This window comes from Halyomorpha halys, unplaced genomic scaffold (assembly GCF_000696795.3).
Source record: "Halyomorpha halys isolate HHAL.00 unplaced genomic scaffold, Hhal_1.1 Scaffold139.1, whole genome shotgun sequence".
In the NCBI taxonomy this organism is placed as follows: Eukaryota; Metazoa; Arthropoda; class Insecta; order Hemiptera; family Pentatomidae; genus Halyomorpha; species Halyomorpha halys.
In genome coordinates this window covers 7,113-20,683 of record NW_027109183.1, presented here as the reverse complement: position 1 = coordinate 20,683, position 13,571 = coordinate 7,113, and the positions used below count along the sequence as shown (strand labels likewise).

Here is a 13,571-nt window from a genome sequence, read left to right as displayed (position 1 = left end):
GTACCCAATGTATGGAGGTGGACCACAGGAAGGTTCCAGAATTCACAGGGTTATCTCACAACTGCAGTAACAGTAACTCTTCGTATAATTGTTATTCTAAACTTACATTCTACAATCCTACAAAGTACTGTACTCTGTACAGTGGTCAGTATTATTATTAGTAGTATTAATGGCCACTTATACTTTTGGAGTTGTTCTAAAAAAATAATATAAAATTAAACTAGTTTCCATGGTTTCCTTCCATATTATATCTATAAATACCTACATTAATTCTAAAAGTTCAATATACCTTCAGTAACTTCCCTGTTATTAGATTTGTTAATTTCGATATTATGTTGTTTTGTAAGGAATTGTATTGCCTTTCTAATAGCAGTTATAATTTATAGATTTGTGAGGTGTTAAATATTGCAGAAATAAATCAAAGAAAAGTCAAATTTCTGTATTTTTGCTATTTTTTACTGATAATTATAAAGTAATTATTGATAAGTATTATTACAATCTGCCGCAAACTTGGGGCAATAAGTAATCGTACTAATTGAACACATTCATATCAAGAATAAAAAAAAGATAAAAAATAAAAGTAAGTAAATAAAAGCTCTATACAATATAAACAGTAAAATAAAAGAAATAAAATGAACATAACGAAATTATATACAATATTTATATGAGGGGTAGGGGGCCCAGCCCAGCAGTTTTGCTAATAACGGTCTATTCTATGGTTTTTATTTTTTCATTGAATTCAATTATTTATTTAAATAACTTTAACAAAATGAACCATCACGTGTACATTTTTAGTTACGCACAACTAAAAGTTTTACGTAGGACGATCGACTTTTCAACAATAACTTATTGTTAAATAAGGTTTTGTTAAAATAAATATTATACTTAGTACTAATTATATTAATATGGTATTATTAGATATATAATATATATTCATAACATATTTTCTATCGACTACTGGATATATAGTTTTAGAGTGATTAATTTTCGAAATAATCTGTTGCAGAAGATGGAAGTTCTGGAAGTTGGAGGACATTGGCGGGCCTGTTCACAATATTGATGAGCCTGGTTACTATCAGCCTTTGAAGGTTACCTGGTAAGTTGGACTGGATCTACATCATTAGATAATTAGCCATTCATTATCCCGCCCTTCCCCGCATCAGATATTCCTAATTAATTTTAACTTGTATTTAATGTTATTAATAACCTTTTCCTCTGGGATTTTTAAACGTGGTTGCTAATTTAATGAAAATATCTATAGCAGATACCATTATTATTGCATCTGATTGTAAAATTATTACTTATTGCCTTCATAAAAAAATTTATTAAATAATCAATGGTACCCATTGTTTTGTCGAGTTAAAATATGTTTCATTATTTGTTGTATTTATTATTATTATTGTATTAAAGCCTTCGCGGTGAGCGCATTGCACAATAATACTGTAGCGCCACAAGACTTTCTCTACCCTGCAAGGCTGAAATTCCAAACAATAAATATTCAATATATATAAATGATTGACTGTATTTTTTTTAATGGTCAGAATTGCAGTCAAAAAGGTTAACACCTATTTATTTTCTGATATTTAGTGCCACTTTGTAGAACTAAAAAAAAAAACTAGAAATATGTTGAAAATGTAAGATAACAAGATACAAAGAAGTAATATAAGGTGGGGGTAAAAATTATTTAAATATTATTGAAAAAATTCTATAGAAAATGTACAAAAAGAAATAAAAATAAGATGTAGAATAATATGTATATGTTATATAAAAGAAAAAAAATGACTATTAGATTTAAGATGAACAAGAGACATAATAGCACGTAAAAATAAAAAAAAATTAGATACAAAAGAAATAAAAACAAAAAATAGCACCCTAAGAGACGGAAAACTAAGATAGTAAGATGAGAATAAATAAAAGTCAAGAAATAGTAAATAAAAATATAATAATAATGAATTAGTAAAAACCAAACAGAATCACCCACCACTAAAATAAATATTTATTATTCTGTTACTGTAGAAAATTTGTATTTTAAGGCTAAAATAACATATATTAACTTTGTTCCTGCCAACAGTTTAACAATATATAACAAAACCTTGTACATATGATTGGAATCGGTAGAGATCGTGGCACGCTCGGCTATTTCTCTATTTTTCTCTTTCCTGTTGTTTTTACTTCTACTCATTGAAGTAGAAGTTTGAACAGCACATACTCAAGTCTTTCATCGCATTTTCATAAATATAGGATTTTGCCAAGGGGGAGCAGGCCCCAGCCACACACACACATATATATTCCATTCTTAAACGTTGGGCAAAAAAATATATCTCCGTCACCATTTTATTTCTGTTCAATCATTACTTTTTAAATATTTATTACTTATAATCATAATACATTATGGAGAACGAAACGACGGAATTTAATTCATTAACATCAAGGTTTACCAATGGCTCGCGCAATGAATATATAAGGCAGTTTTTCACTTATCTCTGATTTTTTGGACGCCACCATTTTTCCCTGCCATTACCCTCCTAACTATAACATTTTTCCAGAATGAAACCATGTATCAAATGAGTTCACTATTTCTTTATTTTTTTTTTCCTCGTGTCTCAAAATCTAGAGGGGAGTCGCAGATCCCCCTGCTACCCTCTGCCAACGCCCATGGTGACCTCTGCTAAGGAACTTGTTTTCAGTGCCCCTTGGTCAGGGTGCGTTTGGAAACGACCAGTCAGAAATTTATGGGAAGAAGACACAGGGGATGCCTTCACAAAGGTTACAATTTTTATTGTATTGATCTGCAGTACATCTGTTACCAAAGGATAGGAGCATCACATTCTATGAAACTAAATTGTGTAAAAAGAGCTTGTTAATTGTTGGCATTATTTATTTTAGCTACTTTATTTTTTACATCTAATAGTTTTCAAATTTTTAAAATATATATTTTTTTATCTTCGAGTCGGAAGTAGGCGATATGGGAATTTTATCTATTCCAGTAGAAGGTTTTAACACTTGGACATTACTTGCTTTCTCTATGTAATACGGTCATTATAAATCATTTACTTGAATTTCCGTTCCTTGCTAAAACTTATGAAAAGATTTTATAAAGTCACTAATTTATCTGTTAATATTGGTACTAAATAAATCATAGTAATGTTAAATATGTGATATTTTGATTTTTACAGTTACCAGAAAAAGTATTATTAATAAAGTTAATATTAAATCTACAGAAAATAAACCGATGAAATAATAAATATAATATAAAAATAAAGTTAATGCTTTGGTTGCTAAGTCGCTATAATTCCCCTATAATATATTATTTTTTTCAATGTTAATAGGTTTGATATTGTTTCCAAAATGAGAATTTAACCTTGTTTGAAGCTTTCTTTTCTAAAAATCACTACAACTACTGTTTTAAGAACAATGACACTAATTTAATCGTTTTCAATTTTCTACTTCCATTGTTTTAGTAATTCGCATTTTAAATAATTTCGATGATTGCAAGTTTAAATATGAATTTAAGTAAATTTAGAAAATAAAAAAAAAAAATAAAGTAAACTAATAAATTTACAAAAATATTAAGAAAGAAGCTTATCTTAGCATACAACTATAAAATTATTTTAATTCATCGAATTAAATCGTGAAGGTCGTATAATAATTTACTCCACGAACCCTTTTATTGTTATATTAGCCTTAAATGTGCTAACGTACAATTAATACTTCCGTGACATTATAGTAATTAAAAAAATATGGTCATTACACATACACCTTCTTCATTTTTAAAATTCAGTCAATTCATGATTTTAGATGTAAAATAATTTGAGATATGTAATAATCAATAATCAAATAATAAACTTTAACAGCCCTGATGAAGCTCTACAAAGTATGTCGAAACGTTGAAAAAATAGTAGATTTTTTATAGAAATAGTAAGTAGTATATAAATAGTAGATGTTTATAGAAAGCTATTTTTATTTCTCTTTTGACCGCAACCCTGACCATCTTCATTATTTGTAAAATAATTTTTCAGAAAATCTGTACTCCCTGCCAAGCTATTGTAAAAAATATTCATTTTTATAGAGTTTGCAAGAAGCATATTCTTTGCAAAATTAAAAATAAAGCTAAATAATTTGAGTACGAATTTTAATTTTTTTTCCATTAACAATTATCTGGATCTATTAGCTTGAATTAACTATCACTATATTGGCATTAAAAATATAATATTTTTATTAAAATCCCAATACAATAGTTTGTTAATTTATTGGAATTCCTCTTTGTATTATATACGATGCTTGTCTAATCTAGTTACAGGCTATACTGTCAACAATATCCGACGAGTCATCATGAATATAAAACTAAAAATCTTTTAAATTTAATATATATTATAAATTAGTATAATAAAATTTATTTTTCAATACTATTATCTATAATAGTTTCTTATTCTATATGCACGGTTTTCCAACATATTTGATTTTGTATTAAATATATTATGACAACATAATATACCTAGAATCTAATGCTTGTAAGTTGTTCGTTCATTTTGTTTAACGTCAGCAAATAGTCCAGCCGGAGGGGTGGGCTGATTCAATGCTTACTAAGTACTGATTCAGCTAAGCATGCATTTACTTCCTGGAATGATATACCACGTATACATATATGCTGTTTTCTTCTTCCCTTTTTTAAACTTAAATTTCAACTTAACCGGTTAAATAAGAAAAGGATATTTTTTTAAAGTTATAGATAGGTATGATTAAATTTATTAGAAATTAATCCAATTTTTCAAGCCGAAATATATTGCTTAAACTGGAGGAATAACATCAGAATCGAAAGTGAATACAGGAAATATTAGTACTATTCTCTTAAATATATAAAATACACTCCTAAATAAATCCATATACCTCTAAATAAAAAAAATTGGTATTTATAATTTTTCTTCCTTTTTTTTTTTTGGTATATTTTTTCATATTAGCTAAGTTCAAAACAAATAACATGAACTTGAAAGTTAAAAATATTGAGATATTAAAACATCAAATGTTTTTCTTTGTTAAAAATATTATATAAAAAAATACTACTGTGTGCTTCACTAGCTATATAACGATGTCAAAAAGACTTGTGATTGTGTTAAACACCAGAAGCGGTAAAATATTTTGATTGAGCAGAGGAACACCTTGACCAGAAAAGTTAGTAAATCTAGTAGAGATGTGTATTACTGAACGATTTAAAAATATTCTAATTGGTAGTTATTATTCCAAGAGATTTAGAAGTTTACTCAAATATATCATTGGAATCGTCATTCATAACAAAAAAAAAAAGATTTTGGGAAGTAAAGTGCTCTAGAGGCTGGGGTAGCCGAGTGATTTTTTTTTTTTTGTTTACCTGGTTACGGAGAAGTCATCCAACAGGTAACCAACTTATTGTAACCAGATTGGGAAGGTCGAGTAATACATTCCGTGGGACTGGCCTAAATATAAATTGACCCCCCTCACCAAAATGGTGTCTCAACTCTGCAAGGCCGTTTGTAGCTAAGGTGAGGAGGCGTCACTTTAGCAACTTCGAGTCAGCATTGGCACCGGTTCGAATCCAGCCTGAGCTCGTTTATCTCACGTAATGAAAACTCGATCCTCCCTCTCTAGGTGGAATAGGGTGGTTACCTCTAGGATATAAAAAAAAGTGATAAAGGCCTGATTTGGTACTGACAATTGAAGATAGAGAAACTATAAAACTAAATACCACTACGTTGATATAAGCTGGTGAAGAATTTGGTCTCGAAAAAGATTCGGCGACAATTTTGGTGATACAGATATAGGAGATAATAATCTTGAATAGTACAAGTATGCTTCTTTTAATTGTCAAACATTATAGTGACCAATTGAAATAATTTAAGGGTATGACTCATATCCTGTATGAAAGAGGCACAACACATAATTTCTACCATCGGAAAAGTATCAGAACCGACCAAAAGAAACAAAAAATATTTTCCCAGAAACATTGACTACAAAAAAAAAATCCTTTTATGTGAGCGCCTGTAATTTTGTTTATTTATCTAAATTTACCATATCCAAGTGGATCGAAAGTATAAATCTTTAATAATTTTATTCCGATTTCGACTATTAGTATTATTTATTATTAATTATTATTTGTTTAGAATTGTACTAGAATTCTACTAATAGAATTAGTAGAATCCCCTCCTGTTTATTATAGAGATTTAGATATTATCGTTGCTATGTTGGTTACCGTTGTTATTTCTTTGCTAAAATTGCTAATGTTTCCTGAATTGGTAGAATGATCCCTCATTGGTTCTTTACTCGAGAAGTCTAATCCCATATAATAATAATATTTTAATTCCTAACGTTTAATAAATTGAAACTTTAAAGGTAACAGTGACTGTAACTTTTAACAGTGAAGTTTGTTTCTTGTTTTAAGTTTGTTCAAAGTATCAATAGCTTTTTATTCGCAATTAAAATTATATTTCGTTGAAGAAAGCATTGAGTTATTCAAAGTTGAAGGAATGCATCTTTGATATTGCTTGATCTAGAAGTCTTAGTAGTATATACAATCGTATATTACAAATATGGAGAGCATATTTGTGGGACTTTATAGTATGGACAATGATAATACAAAAGGCGGTTTGTGTTTAAGATGTCCGCGTACATTGGAGCTGTGGAAGGGATTTGGTCGAGCATTGAGAACAAGCTAGTCCGAAATGATTCTGCCCGTGAAATGTAACAATAAGGTTTTCCTCAAAGGTCTCTAGCTGTAGAAGGCACTTTGGCTCCTGTTGTTTCAAAGGAAAATTCCAGTGCACTCTGGCGTAATAATTTTAAACGGTTCCTTAATCTAGTTGTTGACGCTCACAAAAGTTTACTGTTAGACGTTTCATTTTTTTTAATCTCTATTTGTATATTTTGATTTAAATAACTTTTGTTTGCAGTGATAATAATATGATAATCCTCATAATTTATACTTCCTTCCTTCTTTCTACTCCGTGGGGAGTAGTTTCCTTTCTAATAATAATCTCAATTCAGTAAAGAAAATTCTTCCACTTTTCTAGGAAGTAGATGCGAACATAGTTTTCTAAAAAAATAGTCAATATATCCACTTCTAGAAAGTTTTTATGTAAAAATTTTTATGACAGGCTCTCTTATAGATAAGTTAAATTTTTATTAGGAATTATATTTTAAAACTTTATTGACAAAAGAAAAATTATATTTTTGAAATAAACTGAATAAGTTTTTGATATAGAATTTTAATTAAAATAAAAAAAAATTACTTTTGATTGATCATTCCTCAAAGCTGAATATACTTTCTAGATGTGATAATTATGAGGAAGTAATATAAATAGACTGTCTATGATTAAAAAAAAATATGTATATGAACGTACTTTGGTATTGATATCCGTGTCGAGATCTATAAAACCCAATGTCTAGATTCGCCGACTTACCTCCACTAGAGTTCGTAAACATCTCAAGTTTATGAATGACTTTCATTAAAGGTTAATAAGAATTTAAGAATCGAAATTTATTCCTTTTCTATAAAATTCTCTTTTATATGATACTTCAATCGTCAAAATTTATAGCTCCTCTATCGAGCATCGGAAATATTTTTATCTTTTGCGAAAATCAATGCCCTTATTTAGGAATTAATTGAAGTGTGAACTTATAATAATTGTTGATTTTATACCCAGTTATGAAAAGTTCTTTCATTTTTATACCTAGTTTTGAAAAATTTTCGGTTCAAAATACGATATATTGATATAAAATTCCATTTTTCTAAAAAATGAAAATCTTGGGATGGTACTTCAAACATTAATTTAAATTAGAAGGTCCCGTGGCCATCTTCTTTTCAGAGGCCTCGGAGGATTATCAGGTATTGTTAAGGACGAAAGATTAAGAATTAATGGGTTAGGATGGTTAAGGAGTTTGGAATGAAAAGACGCATATCGTATAAAACTTAAAAATATAAAGTATGAAACTTAGAAAGGCAATTATATTCGCCCTTACACTACAATTCTTACCTATACTTTTTGACTTAATTCTAATGGGATTTGCGCAATATATTTTGGCTATCACAGCTTAGTATTACATGGTACTATATTAATGTTATTATCAATATTAAAATTTATTTACTTTATATCTATTATTTACGTTAGTATTTAAAGATAAAATGTAATAAAACATATAAAGTATTGATGTTAAAATGGAAAATATACATATTTTTTTATTTTCCATCTGATTTATCTACATATTTATTTATTTTTTCTTATTTTATATTGTATTACTTATATATTCTTTATTTCATACTCTTCCATCTGCTCATACTTTGTTTATAAAAAATATTGAAAACAAATAATTGAAAAAATCATGATAATAAAAATAATTTATCATTTATAAAGATATTAAAGATAAGTAGAGAGAGGGCGAGTACCTTTGGCTAACGTGAAAGGGCAGCGATATACATCAAAGTAGCTGTGTATACTGTCATTGAATTAGTTGATAGTGATTGCCAGCCAATCTTCATATTTGTCTTCTCAGCGGGTAAATTAGCAGCCTCATCTTCGTCCCCTACCGTTGCCAATCAACCCCTTTCAGTGATCCTCTCTTCCTAGAATTATATGCCTATTCTTTAATTACAACTTCAAAGCAGAACCACAAGCTTTCAAAATGAATATATATTAATTAATTGAATATAGTTATTTAACAGAAAGGAAAGTGCCAAGCAGAAATTTTATAATTATCCTTATAAATTACTAGTTGATCCGCGCGAGATTGAAAACAGGAATCCTTGCTAAACACAAGGATTTAATAAATTAGGGTTCTGGAAAAGTTGAGGAAAAAAAATTCAGTTAAAACGGTTCCTGAAACAGTTTTAAAAGCTATTAAACTTCTGAAATTTGTATTATATTCTGAATATTTGATAGTAATATGAATACTGTATGTACTCTCTTCAGCTTTCTTTTATAGAATATCAACATAAACAAACTACATGATAAATATATATATGACATTTTCATATTTTGATTCGAACTGAATAAATTTCCTGAAATCAATTACTCTATGGAAATACGATACTTACATTTAAAAATAAAACTATATGTCTGAAATTGATAATTTTTTTTTTCTAAATACCAAATATTATTCGTCAAAATTGCTCGAAAAAAACTACCTACCCTCATCATTTAAAGATAATACGTTTAAGATCATAAATCTTAAACGTATTTGTATCCGCCTTACCTAACGTTCACACAATTTGAAGCACTAATTGGCACACACATCAAGAACATGGCGGCTCCGTAAAGCAATACTGGTATTATTTACAAACATTTTGGATGCCCTAAACTCTCTCGATGCGTTCATTCCTTTTGTTAATTGGCTCAATACTTAGTATGAAAACCCACGCTATGTATGCTCCCTTAGTCACTAATTTTATAAATAATCAATTAATCATTTAGCTTGAGCACACGTCGTTCGTTGTAATTTCACTGAAAGAAAAATTTGTCTTTGTTTTACATGTTAAAGAAGGTGAAGTAGTGGATAAGTGAGGCACTCAATTATTGTATTATAAAAACAAAAAAAACTATAAAATTATTTTGAAAATCATTGACCTTTACATTGTAATCAACCATGTTAGATGTACACACCCTTTTTTCTAATAATAATCCAATTTCGATGACTTATTTTGTGATTTTAATTACCTTTCATATAAATGGTAGTCTTAAAAAATACCTTATTTTTTTATGGGGGTTTTAAGACATTCCAAAACTTTTTTTTTTACTTTACTCTACTGGTTATAAATTCTTTTACATTTGTTATTATAAAATACTTTACTAATTTAGATTACTAAGATTAGTTGTATATACTTCTACTTTGGATGACTGGAGTTTCGTTTTCATAATAATACTAATAGGTGGGTGGAGCACCCGATGTATCTGGTCTGGTCCAGTGTCCTAACAGTATGTGTTCCAAAAAATTGTTACTATAAATTCAGGTGTTTAATTCATTTGACAATGCTACTAGTGTATATTACAATTTTATGGGCAACTGTGCTCTAAAATATTCTTTACAGTACTCCCTTTTGTTAATGGATTAATTTTTTTCATCTGAAAAAAGAGATATACGCAGCAGACATAATGTTGCATGATTATTATAATTTTTTACAGTTATCCATATTTATAAACCAAAAGGAAATTAAGAAGATACAGCAGGTTTTAGTGTTACTAAATGTTATTTAATTGGTTTAGTTTGCGGTGAATCAGTATTCGATGGGTTAATGAAATGCAAATTTCATCTGGGCTTGTTATGCATACTCCGGCTATACTTGACCTGGGAATTGCCTTCTTATTCAATATAGTTCATGTTTAGTGAATTTCCTCATCTGAATTTCCTCGGACCCCGTGGTTTGCAAATTCGTCATGTTTTGTTTAACCCTTGCATTTCATTAGTTTATCTTGTTATAGTGCTGGGATATTCCTTTAGGCCATTGTAATATTATTGCAAAAATAAATTAATTAAATTACCTGAATGTATGTTAGTGGCATGTGTGATTAAATTGAATAATGGATGGAAATGACTTAACAAATTTATTAATAGCTATTATTTATTAAAAAGAGTCAGTGAGTGAGCTAAAGGGAGGTTTACTGGGTTAAATCCATAATTTAAACTCCCTTAACTTTATGTTTGACCAGTTTACTGGTAGATATTTAATTTCATCCGCCAACGTTAATAATCGATGGCATTTGAACCGAAAGTTTTGCCGGCAAATATTTGGACAAGCTTCAGCAATAATATCAGCCTCACAACAACTTACCTTTTAGAAGCTAACTATTACAGAAACAAGTTAATTTTCAAATCAGAACTCCCAACCTTTAATAAGTCAATATTTCGAAATTTGCCTGCATTTTATAATTATGTTTGCCCTATTAGTATTGCGGGCTGTTTGTTTAGGAAGACTAATATCTGCTAAGATTGGCTAAACTGACCAGAGCTGTGCTAATTAACAAGAGTTACTAATCAATGTTTGTCTTTGCAGGACCAGAGCGGGCGAGTGTCTTCCTACGGCGGCCATGGTGAACATCTACAAGAACACTTTCAGAGTTTGGAGCCTTCAACCTCCAAGTCACAGGGTCAATCTTCATATTAGGGTTGCATCTTACCGAAACTTTACCAATGTGTTTGTTTGTTTAATTGATAATCGTATATGTTTTTCTTCTTACAAGCCTTTCTAATAAGTAATCTAGTGTAGATTTTTCCTTTATCCATGTTATCAGTGTTACCTTATTTTCCTGAATAATGAACTGTTCACTCGGTGTGTTACATTCAGCTTTCATCTTTAACTTGTGAAAATTGAACTAACAAGAAAAAAAAAACAAATAAAAGAAAAAGAAAAAAAAAAAGAATAAAAACCGAATTTCGATTGTGAATATTTAAATTATATATTTACGGATTTGCTTATTTATTAGCGGTGTGACTGCGGACATCGTATTGTTTATTTCAGAGTTTATTATAAAGTTGTTATATTTATAATTATAGTTTTTTTTCTAGTCTTGTTGTAATTATTGGCCACTTTGTTCAAGCACAATTTTGGTGATTTAATGGGTGTTTACTGGAGAAAATCGCATGTATAGAGTAACGGAAAAAATGTTTTAAAAAAAAAAAATGCTTTAAGAACTTTTGATTGTATAAGAAGAATACGACTTATTACGTATTTGAATTATATAAATATTAATAATTGTTAACTTTAAACTTTTTATATAGACCGTTTTAGTGCAGACAGATGTGGTTAACATGCGGTCAACTATTTTTTTAATATATTTGAAAATGTATATTTTTATTGGCATTAGATTACGATTATAAATCTCTCGATATTAAATTTCTTTTTTAATAATTAGGAGTGGAACTAAATTTGAAAAAAATGAACGATTGTGATGTGTCTAATGTGTATATACTGTTAAAAAGTATTGGGTAATGATACATTGTCTCGATATCAAATTTATATATTGCTGTATGTGTTCACCACCAATTCATTTTGTGCACTACGGTGGAAGCCAAAGAAACTTAGTTTCAACCAAAAAATATTTACCAAAGAGCCTTTTATGGACTGTAAGCTCAGGATGGATCAGATCTTGAAATTTTAAGAAAGTTCATAGAATATGAGTCACTAATTATTAAGAACTTTTAACTTTCTAATTTTTTAATGTTCACAATTCTAGAAAGTAAGTAAAAGATCAAATATTTATAAGCATTTTTAGATTCACATCGTGCATATCTTTTTGAATATTAAATTCTATATTGTATTCAATATATATATGGTATATACCTATAAATATTTTTTTTAATTTATAAATATTACCTACATGTGAATAGTCTAAGTCGGTGTAAATCCATAAGTAAACAGTTGTCTGGAGAATAATTTTATGAATTTAACAATAAAAAAAAATATTTAAAAAAAGAGGATTCGTTTCTGGCCTAATGTATCATAGATGTGAAATAAAATAAAATTGCTGTATGTTGTATGGTTCTATTTTGTTTGCTGTAATTTTATCAACCTGTCCTGTCAGGCTAATTGCATTGTAATTGTAAAATATGTAAAAACTTGTGTAATGCTATGTAAATGTGTATAGCTGAAAATAAATTTCTTTTACAATACAATTTTTTTTTCTGTGATGAGTTTTTTTTTTTTCACCACTCCTAATTCTTGTTACTTTTAATCCTATTTATAGACCTGTGATCATTAAAATAACAGTAAGACGTTATTAATTCAGTTCTATTCTCTAAAAGTATTGGATTGTTGATAAAAAAAGGTTTAAATGTCAGAATGTTTAACAATGACAGAATTTTGACTACATTTTAGCTCAGAGTGTAGTGAGCAGCTCTTTCCGCTGTTTGTAGTATCATATTTTTACTGCTTGACCAATTAGTATGCTTCAGAGGCTTTATTTTTAATTTAATCCTGAATTAGACAAAAGTATTAAAATCTTGTTTTATTATAAAATGTTTAACTTTTAAAGGAACGGGGGACCTGATTTTGTTGACAAAAGATTTTTGTAATATGGTCATAATTTATTTGGTGTTGAGCAGACCAAGGAATTGAGAATTTTAATTTCTTTTTAAATGATAGACTTACATATAAAGTTTCAGTATTTTAAACCTACATATTCACTTTATGGTTAATTAGTTATAGAAAAAGATATTTGAAAAGTTTTTTCTTGATATGAAAGAAATTATTTCAGGAGCCATCTGGAAAATTGAGAGAAAAAGATCACTGATATGCGTATATCTATAAATTGCTATAAGGTTTATATCCTTAACATAGTGATTGCAAGACTGCTAGTGGTAAAATACTATGCTAGAACCAGTATGAGTTACAAAACTCTCCTTTCTTTGTACATTCAACTAGTGGTACATTCATAACCGTTTCTCCAAAGAGACTGGGCTAATATCTTGTTGACACATGCTGACTGTTGTAAACGTACCTTTACTCAGACTAGAACCACAAATGTTTCTGGTCAATGTGGCAAATATCCAATGCATTGCTAAAAAGGCTAGGTTCATAAAGAAACTGATGAAAATGTATAATAAGTGGGTCA

The 13,571-nt window shown here is 28.8% G+C and overlaps 1 protein-coding gene across 1 annotated transcript in view; it reads left to right on the top strand.

Moving 5' to 3' along the window:
• Nucleotides 1-12,648, top strand: part of LOC112210031 (uncharacterized) — a gene marked incomplete in the record, with an annotated part of 706,770 nt that extends 694,122 nt beyond the window's left edge. Inside the window, 2 exon segments of the mRNA XM_067047358.1 lie at nucleotides 1,007-1,096; nucleotides 11,015-12,648. Of these exon segments, the coding sequence (XP_066903459.1) occupies nucleotides 1,007-1,086 (80 nt within the window).
• Nucleotides 12,649-13,571: the final 923 nt, after the last annotated feature.